This window comes from Oncorhynchus clarkii, chromosome 3 (genome assembly GCF_045791955.1).
Source record: "Oncorhynchus clarkii lewisi isolate Uvic-CL-2024 chromosome 3, UVic_Ocla_1.0, whole genome shotgun sequence".
In the NCBI taxonomy this organism is placed as follows: Eukaryota; Metazoa; Chordata; class Actinopteri; order Salmoniformes; family Salmonidae; genus Oncorhynchus; species Oncorhynchus clarkii.
The window spans coordinates 50,496,229-50,515,906 of record NC_092149.1 but is presented as its reverse complement, the minus strand read 5'-3'; the positions used below and the strand labels follow the sequence as shown (position 1 = coordinate 50,515,906).

Here is a 19,678-nt window from a genome sequence, read left to right as displayed (position 1 = left end):
ATCTGAACAATTGAACATATGCGGTGGTACTTAATGAATATGATGTCAGTTCGGTTGTCATCTGAGACATTCTCATCAATGATAAGATGACATAAACTCTACAGTGGAAAGTCTACACATCAGAGTTATTGGATTCACATGGAATTGTTGTTCAATTTAAATGTTTGAATATGAAATTATTTGTGATGGGATGAAATATGATTTTAGCTTCTAAAATGTGACATTTGGGTTTTCATAAGATAGTGCTGCTCAATCAGTGGCCCTACCCTGTGATGGGACAAGGGCTATAAAACTGTTCAAACACGCCCTCTTCTCCCTTCCTATATAAAGCCTTGACAACAACAGAACTTCCTGTTCCGAGGATATGAGGGCGACGGTCCTATGTCAGAATGGTTCAGAACGAAGCCAACATCAGCATGAGCTTTGGTTGAGAATGGTATGAACTTTGAACTCTTATTCACTACAGAAGTGATACCTCCTAGCTGTTGAGTTAGCGACCGCAGCTGTAAACGCAGGTTAGGAAGGAACAGACAGAGTATCCCGTCTATCACACAACGACGTTACTACAACGTATTCAATTGACAACCAGAGACATTCTTCAAAGGACAGAGGACTCGGTTTGGCAACACGGCCTTCCATCTACCACCAACCTACTGAAGCGCAGCTCAGAGTAAATATTCCTTGCATTTTCCTTTTCCAAATGGGCGGTAATTTAGAATGCATAAGATACTGTATTTACGATAGCACAGCTTCGCCTTTGTTCCTGTCTTCCCACTCTTTCACTCAACCCAGCACCTTTTCCTTTGTGTAACAAGCCGTCATATCTGTTCCGCCCGCTAGGGACGTTTTCCTTTATGACGTAATTTGTAATCAAGTTATGATTAATTGTGTGTATGTGAATTCTGTGTGATTAGTTAGGTATTTAGTAAATAAATAATTAAACCCAATTTTGTATTGCTGATTCAACTTGTTTGCTAGGGTTCTTGCAGATAAAATAATTTACAACTTTCAGATTATGAGACTGAAGTAAAATGAAGATTAATGTTGACTGCTATTGTTGTAAAATATTACTAGTTCTTTAAGAGTTTATTCGGAAGATAACAGCTCTATAAATATTATTTAGTGGTACCCGACTCTCTAGTTAATTACATTTACATGATTAGCTCAATCAGGTGATATTAATTACAGAGAAATTATTTTATAGAATAGCATGTCTTATCAATTAATCCGGCATAGCCAAAGACACGGCAGTGTGCAAAGATGTCTTCAAGGCAAAGGGTGGCTACTTTGAAGAATCTCAAATATAATATATATATATATTGATTTATTTAACACTTTTTTGGTTTCTACATAATTCCATGTGTTATTTCATTGTTTTGCTGTCTTAACTAATATTCTACAATGTAGAAAATAGTTTTAAAAAATAAAGAAAAACCCTTGAATGAGTAGGTGTGTCCAAACTTTTGACTGGTACTGTACATTTTACAGGCACATTCTATTTTACAATAGTTATATTTGGTTTGTTTTTACTCCTGTCCTTCCTCTAACCTCAACCTTTCCAAACGGCTCACTCATCCCCCTCCTCTCCCTTGTAACTATTCCCCAGGTCGTTGCTGCAAATGAGAACATGTTCTCAGGAAACTTACCTGGTAAAATAACGGATAAATAATAAAAACCTCTCCCATCTCTTTCTTTCACAAAAGTTCTGAACCTGTACGTTTTATGTACACTGTATGTTTTACATGAGTTATCTTGTTGTTATTAGTTATTATTCCCAACCTTCAGCTCCATTCAACCCCTCCCATATGTCTCTTAACACCATCCATATTGGATTTCTATTTGCCATTATTTCAACTGTGCTGTGATGTTTCACCAAAGTTCTGAACCTTTCTATTGTCATAATTTCTACAGATTGTAAATTAAAAATACAACATTTTCTCAAAAGTAATATTATATTATTGATCGATTGACTATGACTTTTCAGATCGCCCAGTAGTGCTGTCTGCAGAGTGTGCTCCAGGTAGAGGTTGCAATTCTTCAGCCATTCCTGGACCTGTGACCAAAAACAAGCTACATATGGACAGTACCAAAACAAATGATCTAATGATTATTTCTCTTCACAGCAAAATCTGCAGAGCTGGGAATGTTGTATCCCCCATATATATATAACACTCTATTGGTTGCAATATTTTATTGGTTGCAATTTTTTATAATAATTTACATAGAAAAATTATACATTTTGAATCCGGTGTTGTTTTGCATATCAGTTCATAAACCATGTGCTGTGGAATCGGTATGTTGAAACTATTTTGCAATCTATATGGAACAGCTGTCAATTTTTGGTCCTTAAATGAAACTGGTATACTTTTTTATTTATCACAATTATCTTTAACCAATTATGGTCGTTAAGGCAGGGCCGACAGACATGTTCCCTACTTTTTCCCCCTTCCACTTCCCTCCTCCATTTCTGCGGTAATGCTGCAATTAGTTGGTTGTAATTTTGGGTAGAGCAGACGTTTCCATAGAGCAGACATTTCCATATATTTTTGTTAGCTGCATGTGTAACAACTCCACCAGTCCAATTTATGATATAATTTACAAACATTCTTCCTTTTTTCCCTTCTTTTTTTCATCTATTAATATATTTGAGTTTAACCACAATATTTGTTGTATTGTTTGTTATTTTTTTCTTCTGGTGGATTAAATTGAAATTGCAACCAATTTTCTATGGCTTGTTTTAAAAATATCGATATTTGGGAGATGATTTCCTTTTCAAATAACTGAAAGTCCGAGGTTGTTATCTGAATAAAGGGAAAAAGGCCACTCTTGAACATGGGATGAGACATTCTTATGAATTTGCTAGAGAACCAGTTTGGATTCAAATACAACTGCTTTTATGACTGAAGACTTTAGTGGTAGGTCTAATGCTTTAATATGTAAGAATTTCTGCCCTCCGAATTCATATTCATTATATAAAAAGGCACGCTTAATTTTGTCTGGCTTGCCGTTCCAAATAAAATTGAATATTTTTCCTCGTATAATTTAAGTAACTTCGCTAGGTGTAGGCAAGATCATAAGAAAACAGATAAATTGGTTATATGATTAAAGAGTTAATCAGGGTGATTTTTCCACAAAAAGACAGGTATTTTCCTATCCATGATAGCAAGATCTTATTGCTAACTTTCTATTAAAATGTATTGGAGGGATAATTTATTTATTTTGGGATATGTATACTGAGTATGTCCACATCACCATCAGACCATTTTATTGGTAAACTACACGGTAATGTAAAAGTAGTGTTTTTTAGTGATCCAATACGTAATATAGTGCATTTATCATAATTTGGTTGTAATCCAGAGAGGTTAGAAAAAGTATCTAGATCCTCTATGAGGCTGTAAAGGGATACAAATTGTGGATTTAAAAGAAAACAATTATCATCAGCATACAATGACACCTTTGTTTTTAACTCGATGTATAATGATTTGTGTAAAGCTAATAGTTACAAGCATTGCTGATGATCCACACACGCCCATTTCCAGAAACACTCCATTCAGTTAGTTAGCTCGCTAACGTTAGCTAGGCTACGGGTTAAGATGAATGTTACACTTAGGAGTTAAAGGTGTTAAGGGTTAATTTTAGGTGAAGGGTTTTCTAAAAATAGTTCAGGTTAGGGTTAGCTAAGTAGTTGCAAAGTAGCTAAAAAGTAGTAAGTAGTTGAAAAGTCGCTAAAATGCTAAAGTTGTCCTTGATACGATTTGAACTCTCAACCTTTGGGTTGCTAGATATTTGTGTTTTACAACCACCCATCCACCTGTCTAACACATCATAAGAAACGGGTTTATGTACAGAATAATACGAAATGCTCTGAGACCAAGTTGCGTGGGAGGGAGATGACAAAACCTGTAAGGCAGGCCTGTTACATGACGATCAACGTAAAATAAGTCTGTGGTCGGGAATTCACGAAGGCTTCAAGAGGAAACAACTGAAAAACATTCTCATGACTTGTGTACGGTGGATATTTATGTGATAGAGAGCACCGAGTTGAAAGACACAGGTAGGCTTTCAGAAACCGTGACGTCTCACAAACAATTATGTTTTGATAGTCAATGACTACAGAATACATTAAAAAAAAAATCCTGGTCCGCCACAGAAATAAAGGTAAGAAAAGCTAATGCTGCTGTAAAAATGGGAATTACAAGAAGTCGGAAGTGATGGTAACACTGCTGATACACACGCTGTTTGTTACCTATGCATATAGTAACTTTGCCCCCATCTACATGTACAGCTTACCTCAACTAGCCTGTACCGGTGTCCCCTGTATATAGCCTCGTTATTGTTATTCTTATTGTTACTTTTTATTATTACTTTTTATTTTAGCCTACTTGGTAAATATTTTATTCTCCTTGAACTGGCTTGTAAGTAAGCATTTCACGGTAAAGTCTACACTTGTTGAATTCGGCGCAAGTGGCAAATAAAGTTTGATTTGATACGTAAATAAAACACAATATGCAGCACAGTTTGATAATAGGTAGACTATTCAAAAAGAGCATAATCATAAACTATTACTTATCAGGACAAAAATAAGCTTAATTTTACAAGCACTGCTCCTTCAATGACCCTCTCTGAAGTGTAATTGATTTGGCGTTTTTAATATGCTTTTGTGTTGGCATTGTACCACAGAATGAGTCAATGGAAACAAATTCAACAGCTCGAGTTCAAATACCTGGAGCAGGTGGATTACCTTTATGATGACAACTTCCCTATGGGGATTCGGCAGGTGCTTTCTGACTGGATTGAAAGCCAGGACTGGTGAGTGTGTGTATCTGTACTGGTGTCTGTGAATGGGTGTTTGCACACATGTATTCATTTGGTTTGGAGTGTCAAAATACTACACTACAACACTGGACTACTGTGTCTTAATCTCAATAGGTGCATTAACTGGGCTGTGTGCAATATATATATTTTTTTGATGGGTACTTTACAAATATTATCAGGTCCCACATCAATGTCCCTGATCTCTGTTTTTAAAACGTGTGTTTGTACATAATGTTTTCATGTCTATATGTTCACCCGGGGAGACTGCAGCTGTAAATAATTCTGTCAGCTAAATCTGGTGCAAAACATCACCTTTTTATACCCCCCCCCAAGTGACATTAATATGGGATTATAGCTTTCATCTGGATTCACCTGGTCAGTCTATGTCATGGAAAGAGCAGGTGTTTTGTCATGTTTTGAATACTCAGTGTATCTTCTACATGTTCTTTTTAATCACATTTGGATTAAACACGGTGAAATTGGATACACTTTCTCTTAGCTGTGTATGTGCCTTTTTCAGGGATATGGCCGCACACCATGAGTCCATGGCGACAGTTCTCCTCAGCAATCTCCTGTCTCAGTTGGACAGGCAGTGTTCTCAGGAACAGAACTTCCTACAAAGACACAACCTGAAGAACATCAACAAGCAGTTACAGGTGCCACAACAACCTCCATTACAATACCATACAAGTATTTCTTCTATGTAGCACTGGTGCTTCCAACTTAAAATTAGGAGCACAACATAACATTCAGGAGCATCAGAAAAGCAGATTTGTACGTTGATTTAGATAAAAGCCTTTAATGGGCCTATATTAAATCTAGCTATGTTTGAAGCACATGCTGTGCTCTCGACACAAATAACCCTTCAAATACATTGTTTATTATTAAAAAGCTAAAATGTTGATACAAAAACCTGCATGCTGAAATCCACTGTTCCGATTAGTTTACACTTAAAAACAGTTCGGTAGCGATGAGGTTTGTGCCGTAGGCTATAAGCCCAATACATTATCACTGTTGGCTATGCTTAAAATGCCCTGCCAATGATGTCGGCAAGGTCGTTTTTTAATTATTTCAAAACATGAGGTATATGATCACACCGGTAATGGCTCCATTGTATTACTTGAGTGAGCATACATGTAAATCATTATTATAAAAATGATTTTTACTGGACTGATGGTGCCTGCATCTGATGGTCAGGTTCAGCGGAGAGAGCAGCAGAGGGTCTGCCTCTCACCATCCCTCCGCTAATAATAACAATGCAAGCCTACACTCAACTACTCATTCAATGCAGCTGCAGTTCTGGTTGATGTGCGAGTGGAAGAAGCACATTTTATGGCTTCAAAAAGTGCTGAATAAAAACAAAAGATGAACTCGCTCATTAAAAACAGCAGCTGTTTTCTGTATTCATTGACGCTCTCTCTAGTCATAGTTTTAAAAGTTTAGAAATCTCACAGTATAAATTTTGCTGTGTGCTCGAGGAAGCTGCAGACACTGTAATTTGAGCTAACTGATTGGCCAGCCGTAGGCCTATAAGTGCAGTTGATTGCTGTGTCCGGGACCGTGGTGTATGGCACTCAGTGGCAGCGGTACAGCGAAGCCTAATTGTAGCAAGAATTATCTTAGGTGATATATACTTTTTTGTAGTCCCACTAGTACTCTCAAAATAAAATTCCAGGTCGCACAGTAAATGACTTAGGAGCATATGCGACCAAAATGAGCCCTGCATACACCTTACCTAGTTAAAACCCGACTGAATGCTGCGCTAAATCAGTTTGCCAGCCTACCATACACCATGCATATCCAACATTGATAACAGTCTCTCCTTGAAATTGATGCATTGAGGTGATTTAGTACAACCTAGGGCTGTTGCGGTGACCGTATTACCGCCCACACCCTTAGGATTCTCCAACCTCTGATGCTGCTGATGGTCATTAGTAGCCTACCAAACTTGCTAACTCCCTGGTACTCAGTGCTCTAGGTACTCAGCGCTCTGTTGTCCCTATAATCACTCTGACATCAATGCAAATGCAATGGAATATCGAATCAAACACACATGAGCGCTCATGTTGCGCAACCTTTCAACAGGCTATGCAATTGCGTGAGAAAACAGTGATTGCCTCTACTAAAAAGAGGATCCGCTTTCTATAGGCTAAGCCTACTATATTTATTTTTCAACTTTCCTAATATTAAGAACATTGCTTATATTTACAGGAGTACAGCTTACCTGGCTGGCATGAAAATGAACCACGGGGAAAAGCGTCTTCCATTCACTATTTAAGTGCATAGATGACTTACTGCTTTCTGCTGCCCCTGTTTTTCGATACAGGTGCATGATAATGGTCCATTCTAAATCAAAACAAAATTCACAAACAAATGATTTAGTATATGTAAAGACGAGATGAAATCAAGAATAGTCTGATGGCTGACAATATTAGCCTGTCACTTGTGAATTATGTGTCACTTGTGAATGATGCCTAGCATAAGAAACAATGTAGCCTAGCTCATAGGCCTATATGTTTCAATAAGGTTTTGTATCACAACTAAAGTGGCCAAATAACTGATTCAAATTAAGCACAGTTAGGCTCTTACAACCCTTGTAAAGCGGATAACTGGCATGTGAGTTTCAATTTTGGGGAAGATAATTTTCACCATAAACATGCACATTTATAATAAAAGCATTACGTGCATAATTGCATTTGATAATGGTGTTTTCCGCTAATGGAATATTCACGCTTATAGCCTCCTACCATGTGCTTATAATGTGAAGAAATAGCCTAATAGTTTATCAACATTTTATACAACGGGTGGGTCTAATGCTGATTGTTTTAAAAGCGCATTCTAACTGGTGTCTATTACCACCAGCTAAATCTATGACATTTAAATGCCTATTTACTCTGTTCCATCTGACTGCACAATCCCTTGTCTCATCAGCCCAGTAAGGTAAATTATAAAATTGATCTCCGCTATAAAAAGCATCTCGACATTATCTCACATTTCTTTTAGACCTAACATTTAGTTTAACAGTGGAGATTTGTAGAAACCTTACGGTCTGTCTTTCCGACATTTGAAAAATTGTTTCAATATTCAAATTCGATCTCCAACTGTCCCATAGTAATGTAATGAACGTGTAGGGGTTGGGACGAGAAGGAGGCAGGCAGCGTTTCTCAGCCAGTCGAAATCATGAATCCGCTGGCATAATTTATTATATATATATACACACACACACAAATGTCAATTAAAAAAAGGTGCAGGTAGTTTGCAGTCTTTCCAGCTTCAGTTTGAAGTTGTTAGCTGTGTTGTTGGCTAGCTCCTCTGAAGTGTCCTAATGAGTGAGCACATTTTCCATGCCAGGCGAGGTTGTCTCATTAGCTCATTGTTATGGATGTTATGGATGTATCCAAATAAATGTCATTAGAAAACAGCTTAAACAAATGCAGCTACTGTTGTTATTCTGTCTGCACTGTTTGACATGACTGTAAGTTAGTCGTAGTTGGCCAGCTAGTAAGCCAGGGATAAGAACGTTGCCAGCCAGTACGGCAATGGAACATATAGAACGAACGACTGGGTCGTGTCTCTAGCAAACCTAGATTTGTGTTGTGACTATATCTTGTGAAAGGATGAAATAGTATGAATAAATTAATCAAAATAACATTTTGAATCAATATGTTGATCAATATTTTAACATGTTGGTAACCCATTGTATAAAAGCGATAATGCCCTTTATTTCTTGCAGAGAATAGAGTAGGTCAACCTTTGTACTATGGGGGACAGTAGATTGACATAGGCTAGTACTTTTGCTGTTTGTTAGGCCTACTCATCTTGTTGGCTGACAAAGTAAATGTGGACAGTTTTTCCAATATCTTCAATATGCATCTTGGAATTGGATAAGGACGCGAGCAGTTGCCTCCCCGATGTGTCTGTCTTCACTTGTAACCTGCGAGAAAGACCCGATCGCGTGATGGAGTGCGCAGCACTCGAGGAGAAGGGCACAACAGCCACTGGACACAAACGGCATGTTTTTTTTTTTTTAGGGTGCATTACGGCAACACAAAGGGGATGCCGCTGTGAAATTCTAAGCATTATCAAGTGCTTGTCAAATTGTGAATGAGAGACTGATGTAGTGTGTACAACCTGTGCAACAAAAAAAAAACAAAGCAGAGCTCATGTCTTTCTAGCACCTTTTTTCAAATAATCATGCAGCCTTAATGTATTAAAAATCTAAACATATAGCCCAACATTTGTAGAACAATTACATTTACATTAATAACTCTAAATTAAGCATATAAGAATACCCATTTCTTAACCACTCAACACAGAATAGCCACATGTGCACTACCTCAAATCGTTTGAACAGAACTGTGGACACCTGTTCGTTGAACACCTCATTGCAAAATCATGGGAATTAATATGGAGTTGGTCACCCCCCTTTGCTGCTATAACAGCCTCCACTCTTCTGGAAAGGCTTTCCAGTAGATGTTGGAACATTTGCTGCGGGGACTTGCTTCCATTCAGCCACGAGCATTAATGAGGTCGGGCACTGATGTTGGGCGATTAGGCCTGGCTCGCTGACTGCGTTCCAATTCATCCCAAAGGGGTTAAGGTCAGGGCTCTGTGCAAGCCAGTCAAGTTCTTCCACACCGATCTCGACAAAACCAGTTTGGTACGGACCTCGCTTTGTGCACGGGGGCGTTGTCATGCTGAAACAAAGGACCTTCCCCAAACTGTTGCCACAAAGTGGAAGGCTCAGAATCGTCTAGAACGTCAGATTTCCCTTCACTGGAAAGATTTTTACACGCTTCAGCACTCTGTGGTCCCATTCTGTGAGCTTGTGGCATAAAATTTTGCGGCTAAGCCCTTTTTGCTCCTAGACGTTTCCACTTCACAATAACAGCACTTACAGTTGACCGGGGAAGCTCTAGCAGGGCAGAAATTTGACAAACTGACTTGTTGGAAAGGAGGCATGCTATGACGGTTCCACGTTGAAAGTAATTTGAGCTCTTCAGTAAGGCCATTCTACTGCCAATGTTTATCTATGGAGATTTACATGGCGGTGTGCTTGAGTTTATACACCTGTCGGCAACGGGTGTGGCTGAAATAGCTGAATCCACTAATTTGAAGGGGTGTCTACATACATTTGTGTAAGTATTAAAAGCCCGACTGAGTTCCAAAAAAACAAAATTCTGGTTCCGGATCCAGACAGTGGTCCACTAGTTGAATATGACTGGAGTAGTCTGTTTGTTTGTGTGTGTGTTCAGTATGGATAGGGAAGTGAAAGACGATAATGTCTTTAAAAAACTTGTTTTATTTTTTTAAATGTAGCTTTAGGGATTGGCTTACACGTGTATTGGTCTTCCCCATACTGAGTATTCTTTCACTGATAAGTGTTGTCCCAGTCATAATTTGACCTCTTACCCTATTGAGGCGAATCAAAGAAACATGTTCGGAGTCTTGCTGAGGTGTCAGGACATTGACTGGTGGTAGTATATTTCTTAGATTCTCTGAGAATTGTACCTTAAAACACTAACAGGAATAGAAAATGGCTGTTTGAGGTTGATGGGCATGGGGCCATATTTCTGTGTTACACTAACTGATGTAGGGAAAACATACCTCAGCAGAACCTTGTGGTTTCCACACTTTCATTTCATGTGTGTGCAGATCGTGTTATGCTTCTCAGAGGTAGTAGTAGCGCGAACATTGAGAGGTTTGACTTGGGGGTGGTGCTTGGCGACGTGCGTTTTGTTGTTGTTTAGGTGTAACGTCTATGACGCACAGAGGACAGGCGGAAAATATCTCTTTCCAGACAATTTGTGCTGAGTGTTCCTTGAAGGTATACAAGCATTGTTTGGGGTCTGTTCTTTTGAACTCAGTCAATTTAGGGAATTCTATGGAAATGCATTTTATGAAGAAAAAAAAATGAAAAAAAAAAAACTCCAATGTTTCATACCTGAATAGCATTTTGTTGTGATGGCATTGACCCACTGAATGAAGAATATATTCAACCCACTATGCAAATCTATTAGTACTGGAAATCAAGATTGCAGTGCTTATGTCTCATCTAAAGCTACACTCTTAAAAAAGAAAAAAGGTTACCAAATGGTTCAGCAGTCCCCATAAGAGAACCATTGACAATACATTTATTTTTATTTTTAGATTTGAGTCATTTAGCAGATGCTCTTATCCAGAGCGACTTACAGGAGCAATTTAGGGTTAAGTGGCAGATATTTCACCTAGACCGCTCAGGGATTCAAACCAGCAAAATCTTGGCTACTGGCCCAATGCTCTTAACCACTAGGCTACCTGTCGCCTCAGCCAAGTACCAGGTAAAACCCTTTGCTTCTAGATAGAACCCTCTCTCAAAATGATTCTTCAAAGGGTTCTCCTACGGGGACAGCCAAATAACCCGTTTTTAGGTTGTAGATAGCCTTTCATACACTCTTAGAGCCGAACACTCAGAACCTATTTTTCCAAGGGGATTTCTCTTGATCAGCTAAAAAAAAGTCAGAGGGATGATAGATGGGGGTTTTACTGTCTTTCTCTGAATACAGTAGGCTGAATTACACTGTTGAGCTGACGTTTGTTTGTGCTGTAGTTGTCATTGTGGTGATTTAAAGGGTATCGCGTGGGTTTTCAAGACTGAATCACCCCCCTGTCATTGGTCACAGACAAAGACTGAAAGAGAAATCAGGTTTCACATGTTCACATCAAAACTTTCCGTTTTGTCACAGAGGCCTTGAGAGAATCTGCGGCATTTTGCAAAACCAGATAAAAATATGGCAAGATGCATGTGGTGTTTGAGACACATTTTGCAAAGAACTGGGTTCAGATCACAGAAACTGCTAAAGCTAAAGAAAGGAACAAATTAAGGGGTACAGAGGGCAAGTCCATTCATGGTTTTGTTCGTTAGGATACACTGTAGCAAAACAAGCATTTCTTATTGAATAAGTTCAGCTAATACCTCCCTGTTTCCCTCTTTCTTACATTTTGTGCCTAATAAACACGGCCCATGTAGGCCTGGTCTATTTACAGTAAATGTCTCCTTGTTCCTACTGTCATAGTAGATTTTGTTTTTTGCTGATGGCAGACCTGATACTTCATACACACACCTGATGGCAGACTTTCTCTGTGTGTGCTGTGTCGGTTGTGGTGGAATTATTCTAATCAAAGACCATTTTAGACTTCCTCAAAACAATCAAACATTATTATTTAATTACTGCAGTAAAGGAGCTTGTCAACGACCCACCTGTGGCTGATTTAGTTGAGAGCCCAACCAGCAGGTCTAAGCCACAGCATTTTATAGAAAAGTCCATCCTCTTGAACGTTCATGACATTTCACAGATAAGAGTGTATACAAAGGTACATTGTGCTCTCATGCAACAGACATCAAGATTTACATGGCACCAAATATCTCTCTCTAGTTCATTTACTGCTTGCTTATACAGGAATACTAATGCAACAGACCTAGGTCCTTTCCTTTAAAAAGAAAATGGAGGTTGGGTCTCCTTGGCACCGACAGGCAAGGCACACACACTATTCATGGAATGTTGTCTTATCACCAAGCCATCGTAAATCTACTGTTGACGTTCAATCTCAGAGGTTTCTCTCTCTTCACACCGACACATGAGAGTTAAGAACTCTTTTGTTGCCTCTAAATAGAAAAAAAAAAAAGTGAGTACTAGTATAAGATTACATTCTTATATAAGAGTAATGTGATTAACGTGTTGTAATTCTACGACACGGTGGAGAGCAATGACAGTACAGTGGGTTCAGGTTACTCAAGGATGTACAGTGTCTGGAAAACCCCCTTTGAAGTTAAATACTTCCTTATTGGTCAATACACTATACATTCTAAGGAGAAAGTAGGGCAAACCTAAAAGGCTCTGCATGGTCAATCCGAATCTGCGTTTGGCCGTACAGCATTTACGACGATACGGCCTCTGCAGAGGTCAGAGCATTCTTACTACTTGTGCTTTGCAGAGCAATTGAGCAGACCTGTTGTCAAGGAACTGAGTTTGTGTGTTTGCAGGAATTCCTGCCCCCGCCTACCATCAACCAATCATGTCAATGCGGAGCTATACGGAGCCCTCCGCATTGTTACAAAATTTGGGAGGCACGCCATCGCCTTACAAAGCTCGATTGGGCCTCCGGATGCTCCACAATTGCGTCACACCCTCCGTACAGAGCCTCCGGACCGTATTTCCGGATCAAGCATAAATCCGCTATTAGCCTCATGTTCTCCCCATGCTCTATTTGTGTTTCTGAGAAACCACCATATCTTGACAGAACGCACTTTCAAAAAGCTCTTAGAGAAAATCATTTTATTTAGTTTTATTTCACATTTATCCGTTAAGTTCGATAAATGTAAATGTTGTGTTTAAAAAAATGTTTAATAGTATTTTTATTGACAGGGATATACATTAAATGAGAGGGAGACAGAGACCCACTGGGCACACCACGTCATTTCAACATGAATAATATTTGGTTGAGTCGTTGATCAATGAGATTACAACCTAGATTCACCCACTCAAAAAGACAGCCAAAAGTTAGTTGAATTTTCAATGTGCTATCACCATGCTTTCAACCATCTTTAAAAGGACAACCAAATTCCAATGGAAAAACAATGTCAGATTTTTGGCTTACTTGTCACCCAAATGTCTAAAACTGGGCTTTCGCCCATTTTTTAAAAGCACATCCGAAGTTCAAATGGGAATATGATGTCAGATATTTTGTTTATTTATACAACAGATTGTGTTGTCCACTGTGCTTAATCTAGTAGCAAAACCAAATGACCTGGATTGCAGTTGAGATTACGTTAAAAGTACATGGTGCAAGTGATCAATGCCGTTCCAGATTCTACGCATATTACAGCAATTGTGAAGATCTCCACAGACCTGCGACACTCGATGCATGCTATCGTGAACATGCAAGCTTTTATATGATTACATAACTTTTATAGTTTCCGAAACCTCAATATGGTTACTGAATGGATGTGGATGTGTTACTCGTTTTTAAGATTGAATGTTAGATGACTTAATATTATTGAATTGTGTTTGGTTGACAACGCAACCAAATATCAACATTTTAAGGAGATGTATCTACTGCTGTCCATCTGAGCAACTGGCTTAGCCCTATTCTTTAAGTTCGATTTTTGCTTGAGATGTTGACGGGAATCAAACACAAACTATTATTTGGAAAACCAACAAATGAAAGCTAGTCAATGGTACAGATAGCACTATCCAAGCAGAAGATATCTCATTCAAATGTTGATATCTGGTTGCGTTGTCAACCAAACACAATTCAATAGTATTAAGTCATCAACCTTAAAATGAGTATCACATCCATGGCCATATTGAGGTGACTGAAACTATAAAAGTCATGTTATACAATTCAATATCCTACAATTTTAAATCAATCAGAGCTTGAAACACTAAGCCTATGTGTTGTAAAAAAAATAATATTTTAACAATAGCTGATGACTTTTAGTCCTAAATAGAATCATTTGAGTGATAAAGTATGGTCACATTTAATTTGCTCTGTTAAACCTACCCTTTTGGCATGACTTCGACAGCAACAGTAAATCTATTTTTTTTATGTGGAGATTACTCCACAATCATTCTCACTACAGTGCATTGGTATTAGTCAGTGACAAAAATAGCTAGGCAAGGCTGGGTAGGATTAAAATCCTGGATGGGAGACCAAAGGGTAGCTGTAGATAGATCAATTCTCCAGTAGGAGGTGCTGCCCAGCCTATGCTCAAAAAAATAAAGGGAACACTAAAATAACACATCGTAAATCTGAATGAATGAAATATTCTTATTAAATACTTTTTTCTTTACATAGTTGAATGTGCTGACAACAAAATCACACAAATTAGCAATGGAAATCAAATTTATCAACCCATGGAGGTCTGGATTTGGAGGTCCCGAGGTCCACAGGTGGAGGGGGGGGGGCTTACAGCCCAACACCGTGCAGGACATTTGGGATTTGCCAGAGAACACCAAGATTGGCAAATTCGCCACTGGCGCCCTGTGCTCTTCACAGATGAAAGCAGGTTCACACTGAGCACGTGACAGAGTCTGGAGACGCCGTGGAGAACGTTCTGCTGCCTGCAACATCCTCCAGCATGACCGGTTTGGCGGTGGGTCAGTCATGGTGTGGGGTGGCATTTCTTTGGGGGGCCGCACAGCCCTCCATGTGCTCGTCAGAGGTAGCCTGACTGCCATTAGGTACCGAGATGAGATCCTCAGACCCCTTGTGAGACCATATGCTGGTGCGGTTGGCCCTGGGTTCTTCCTAATGCAAGACAATGCTAGACCTCATGTGGCTGGAGGGTGTCAGCAGTTCCTGCAAGAGGAAGGCATTGATGCTATGGACTGGCCCGCCCGTTCCCCAGACCTGAATCCAATTGAGCACATCTGGGACATCATGTCTCGCTCCATCCAGCCACGTTGCATCACAGACTGTCCAGGAGTTGGCAGATGCTTTAGTCCAGGTCTGGGAGGAGATCCCTCAGGAGACCATCCGCCACCTCACCAGGAGCATGCCCAGGCGTTGTAGGGAGGTCATACAGGTACGTGGAGGCCACACACACTACTGAGCCTCATTTTGACTTGTTTTAAGGACATTACATCAAAGTTGGATCAGCCTGTAGTGTAGTTTTCCACTTTAATTTTGAGTGTGACTCCAATTCCAGACTTCCATGGGTTGATAAATTTGATTTCCATTGATAATTTTTGTGTGATTTTTGTTGTCAGCACATTCAACTATGTAAAGAAAAAAGTATTTAATAAGAATATTTCATTCTTTCAGATCTAGGATGTGTTATTTCAGTGTTCCCTTTATTTTTTTGAGCAGTGTATTTTTTTCTTCTGATAGTGGATATAACCTTAAAGATCTGACATTGTTTTAAAGGTACAAATTCAACATATTTTATATAAGGTTTGTCTATGTTGAAAATTGGTTACCATGATATAATCCTGTGGTTGAAATGTTACCCTCAAAACAACAGTGTAAGTTAAATACGGTGACAAATTACAATGAAACCGCTTTGATTCAACAAGTTTGTGCCCAGTAGAAGTGCAGTGGGACTGGGTTTAGATCGCATACAGGCAGGGGCCTGCATATGTCAAGCGGTGTAGACAGCAGTAGCATAATATTGCAGCGAATTCAGGGGGTTAGCCCGCACCAGAATTCAAACCCAGGTCCAGCGACTGTCAACCCAACACATTATCAGTTTCGCTAAGAGATTCAAATATCGTGTGTGTGTGTGTGTTTCAGATAAAATACAAAGCCTACCCTCTGCTCATGGCCGGGGTCATCTCCACTAGCCTCAGAGAGGAGCGTCGTATCATCGCCTCAGCCAACATACCGGAACAGGTGTGTCACTCTGTTATGTCACCAGGAAACCTCCATGATTTTCCCCCTCTTATCTTTCTTTCCTCAAAATACCTGGGAAAACAGAGGCAGGAAGAGTTTAGACTAAAGTGCAACCGAAAGGCCAGTGTGTGTGCATACAGATGTAGCATCTTAATTTGATCACCCTGTTGCTGGAGAACATTCTCACAATGCAGGAAATGTTAAACTTGTAGTGTATTTTAGGTTTTAAAAGGCTTCAAAAGTTTGTCATGATCCTTTACAAAAAATGTATCGACCCCATTTAATATAATCCACATAATAATTTGCATCCTGTTGCTGCAGGATTATTTTCCTGCTGTAGGAAACTGGCTCAAATTTTAAGATCCTACGTGTGTGTGTGGTTAACCTCTATCTTCTTGACAGGGCCCGTTGGAGAAGTCTGTACAGAATTCCGTGGCCTTCGAGAGACAGAAGAACATGGACAAAAGGGTGGTCGTGATCAGGAGTAGTGTGCAGATGCTGGACCCGGCAGTGAAATGTTTAGAGGACATGCAAGATGACTTTGACTTACGCTTCAAAACTATCCAGTCTCGAGGTCAGCTATCTGGCCAATCTGAAATCAACTTCCAGCTCCTATCCCCTATGGAATCCCCTAAGATCTGAGATGATTTGATAGCTCTCATATAATATCGGATAGCTGTAAGTAATATGGCAATAGCTGTGTCTTACCCTCTGGTGGCCTGATGTGGTGGAATGATTGAATAACTAAGGGTAAGACTTTACTTAAGCCCTGCAGGTGTAATGCATTATGATGCGGTTATAATGCACTGTAAGACTTATCGTGAGCATATAGGCTTAAAATGGGCAATTTGGGATTTGAAAAACAACATAGCGATCACCACCTTTTTGTTATATTCTTCAATAATCAATGGCTATACTGCATTAATTTGAAAGTCTAAAAATGTACATACAAATCCCAGATTGCCCCTTTAAAGTGTTACCAAAGTTATCCCCCCCCCCCCCCCCGCTGTCATATTAGATGTGCTTGTGTCCCTCAGATCAGGCGGACAGGAACACAGAGCGGATGGAACAGGAAGTGGCCCGACTGCAGGAGGTTCTCAACAACCTGGACTTTAAGAGGAAGGTGTGGGGACACTGTAACATACATACATTTAGATAAACCAGCTATGTTTGTCAGCTGCACCTTTTTACTCTCTATGGCTGTAAACAGTCAAAGCCCTTATCTGGGAGTGAATATGCATTTATTTGAATTGGTGCCACCATTTGCCATTTATAACTGTGTTAGGTACTTATGCAATTGCTGTCTGATGCAGTTTAAGTCTATACAACTCTATGAATATTTATCTACATTATATATATACGATTGTTAGACTTTCCTTTTTTGGGGCCTGCGACATGTGGAGCGCACCGAGGCATCAAGCACAATACTGCAAGTTTGATTTAACACTGCAAAACAGTTCAGTGAGTTACGATATCAAAGAATATTAATTGAATTTGATTTGTGATTATACTACTTACATCAATTAGTGCATACATAATCATATGGATTGGCCCAAGTGGGAATCGAACCCACAACCCTGGCGTTGCGCGCACCATGCACTTGCCAACTGAGTCACACAGCAGTTCCGGACCAGCATTGAGATTTTATTGTTCCGCCACAGGAGATCCTGTCTAAAATGAGTGACGTGATGAAAGAGATTGACGCTCTGATAGCCTCCCAGCTGAACCCAGAGCTGATGGAGTGGAAACGCAGGCAGCAGATCAACTGTATAGGTGGCCCACTGCTCACTGGACTGGACCAGCTCCAGAACTGGTAAAACGCACATGTGCAGGAATGCATGCACACGTACATATACCGTACACACACACAGAATCCGTCATTTTCAGATCAGCTTTGCTATCACTTAAGGGGTGGGCAATTCCAGTCCTCGAGGGCCTGATTGGTGTCAGTTTTTCCCCAGCCCCAACTAACACACCTGACTCCAATAATCACCTAATCATGATCTCCAGTTTAGAATGCAATTTTGATTAATCAGCTGTGTTTGCTAGGGATGGAGAAAAAGCGTGACGCCAATCAGGCCCCGAGACACTGTTCTTAACTCATAATCCTAAAACACAGTAACTTGGGACCTCTCTCTCTTTCTCTCTCACTCACAGGTTTACTCTGACGGCCCAGAGTCTGTTCCAGATGAAACGTCAGCTGGACAAACTGGGAGAACTTATCCTGAAGGTGACCTATACGAGCGACCCCATCTCGTTGCAGAGACCGCAGCTGGAGGAGCAGGTCAAATACCTCATCGACCAACTCATCAAAAGGTACTAACCTCAAAACCACACACCTCTGGTCAGATACCTACCCTTATCTAACTAAATGCATATGTCAGACTACTTTAGAGTCAGCGGCGCACCAGTTCAAACGAAGCATAAACTGTCTGCCAGTCTCCCTTTGGTTAAATGACCAGACTTGTGAATTTAGAAAGGCTGAACATAAATGGAAGGCCTGCAAACTTTAGGATGCAACCACACTTGTAAATGCAAATAATTTAATAAAATATCCATCACAAAATAATTATCCCGAAAAAACTGGACGCATAGGGAAGCATTAATGGTCTTGTTGACAGGGAAATGGACTTGACTTATATTGCCTCCACCCAAATCTATCAACTGCTCTCATGCTATTGTCGTTCTCTTGTGTGCCATCTTTGTGTCGTCCTTTGTACAATGTCCACAGCTCATTTGTGGTGGAGAAGCAGCCATGGATGCCAACCCACCCCCAGAAACCTCTCATCATTAAGACCGGGGTGCAGTTCACCACCAAAGTCAGGTACAGTATCTGTATCAAGATGCAACACAACTCAATTGTGATTTTCAATTTGTTGTGTGTGTGTGTGCATATTAAATGTGTGTTTTTAGTCAGTATCTCTGTTTTGATCACGTTGTATATCCAGATTGCTGGTCAAACTCCCAGAGGTGGATTATCAACTCAAAGTGAAGACGATATTTGACAAGTAAGACATCCGCAAAAGCATTTTAATCTCCATCTTTTAGCCAATGTTTGTACACTGGTGGCAATGTAACACAGAAATATTGTGGCACATTCACTTTGAAGGGTGAGCGAACCAGTGGTTGCTCTTTGCAAGCTCTGTTACACATACTGTGTGTGAACATGTCACGGATATACTGTGTTCTATAAACAATGTTTCATAGACATCCATTAGCAAGCTGGCACTACAATACGGAGTAATTTAGCTTTTTTCTATATTATTTTCCCCTGTGTGTAGGTACCTCCCCCCTGGCAGAGTGTGAGTATACTTGTGTGGACTGTTCAGTGGGAATTTCCTTCTACTGTTATTTAGGCCAATATCAAGTGACGTGTGTAGGGATGAGGTAGAACAGTGACCAAAAAGAGCGATACGAGAAGCCATTTTTGATTACAAATCAGATGACCCGGTTTAAATGATTGGAATGATCAGTTGCCTGGAATTCACCT

At 39.9% G+C, this 19,678-nt stretch overlaps 1 protein-coding gene across 1 annotated transcript in view; it reads left to right on the top strand.

Moving 5' to 3' along the window:
- Positions 1-3,939: 3,939 nt before the first annotated feature.
- Positions 3,940-19,678, top strand: part of LOC139385636 (signal transducer and activator of transcription 1-alpha/beta-like) — a 64,744-nt gene continuing 49,005 nt past the window's right edge. The window contains exons 1-11 of the mRNA XM_071130871.1: positions 3,940-4,054; positions 4,681-4,809; positions 5,336-5,471; positions 16,090-16,188; positions 16,591-16,762; positions 17,226-17,311; positions 17,850-18,001; positions 18,346-18,504; positions 18,920-19,012; positions 19,137-19,196; positions 19,470-19,490. Coding sequence (XP_070986972.1) covers positions 4,682-4,809; positions 5,336-5,471; positions 16,090-16,188; positions 16,591-16,762; positions 17,226-17,311; positions 17,850-18,001; positions 18,346-18,504; positions 18,920-19,012; positions 19,137-19,196; positions 19,470-19,490 — 1,106 coding nt within the window. The 5' untranslated portion in view covers positions 3,940-4,054; position 4,681. The remainder of the gene's footprint in view (positions 4,055-4,680; positions 4,810-5,335; positions 5,472-16,089; positions 16,189-16,590; positions 16,763-17,225; positions 17,312-17,849; positions 18,002-18,345; positions 18,505-18,919; positions 19,013-19,136; positions 19,197-19,469; positions 19,491-19,678) is intronic.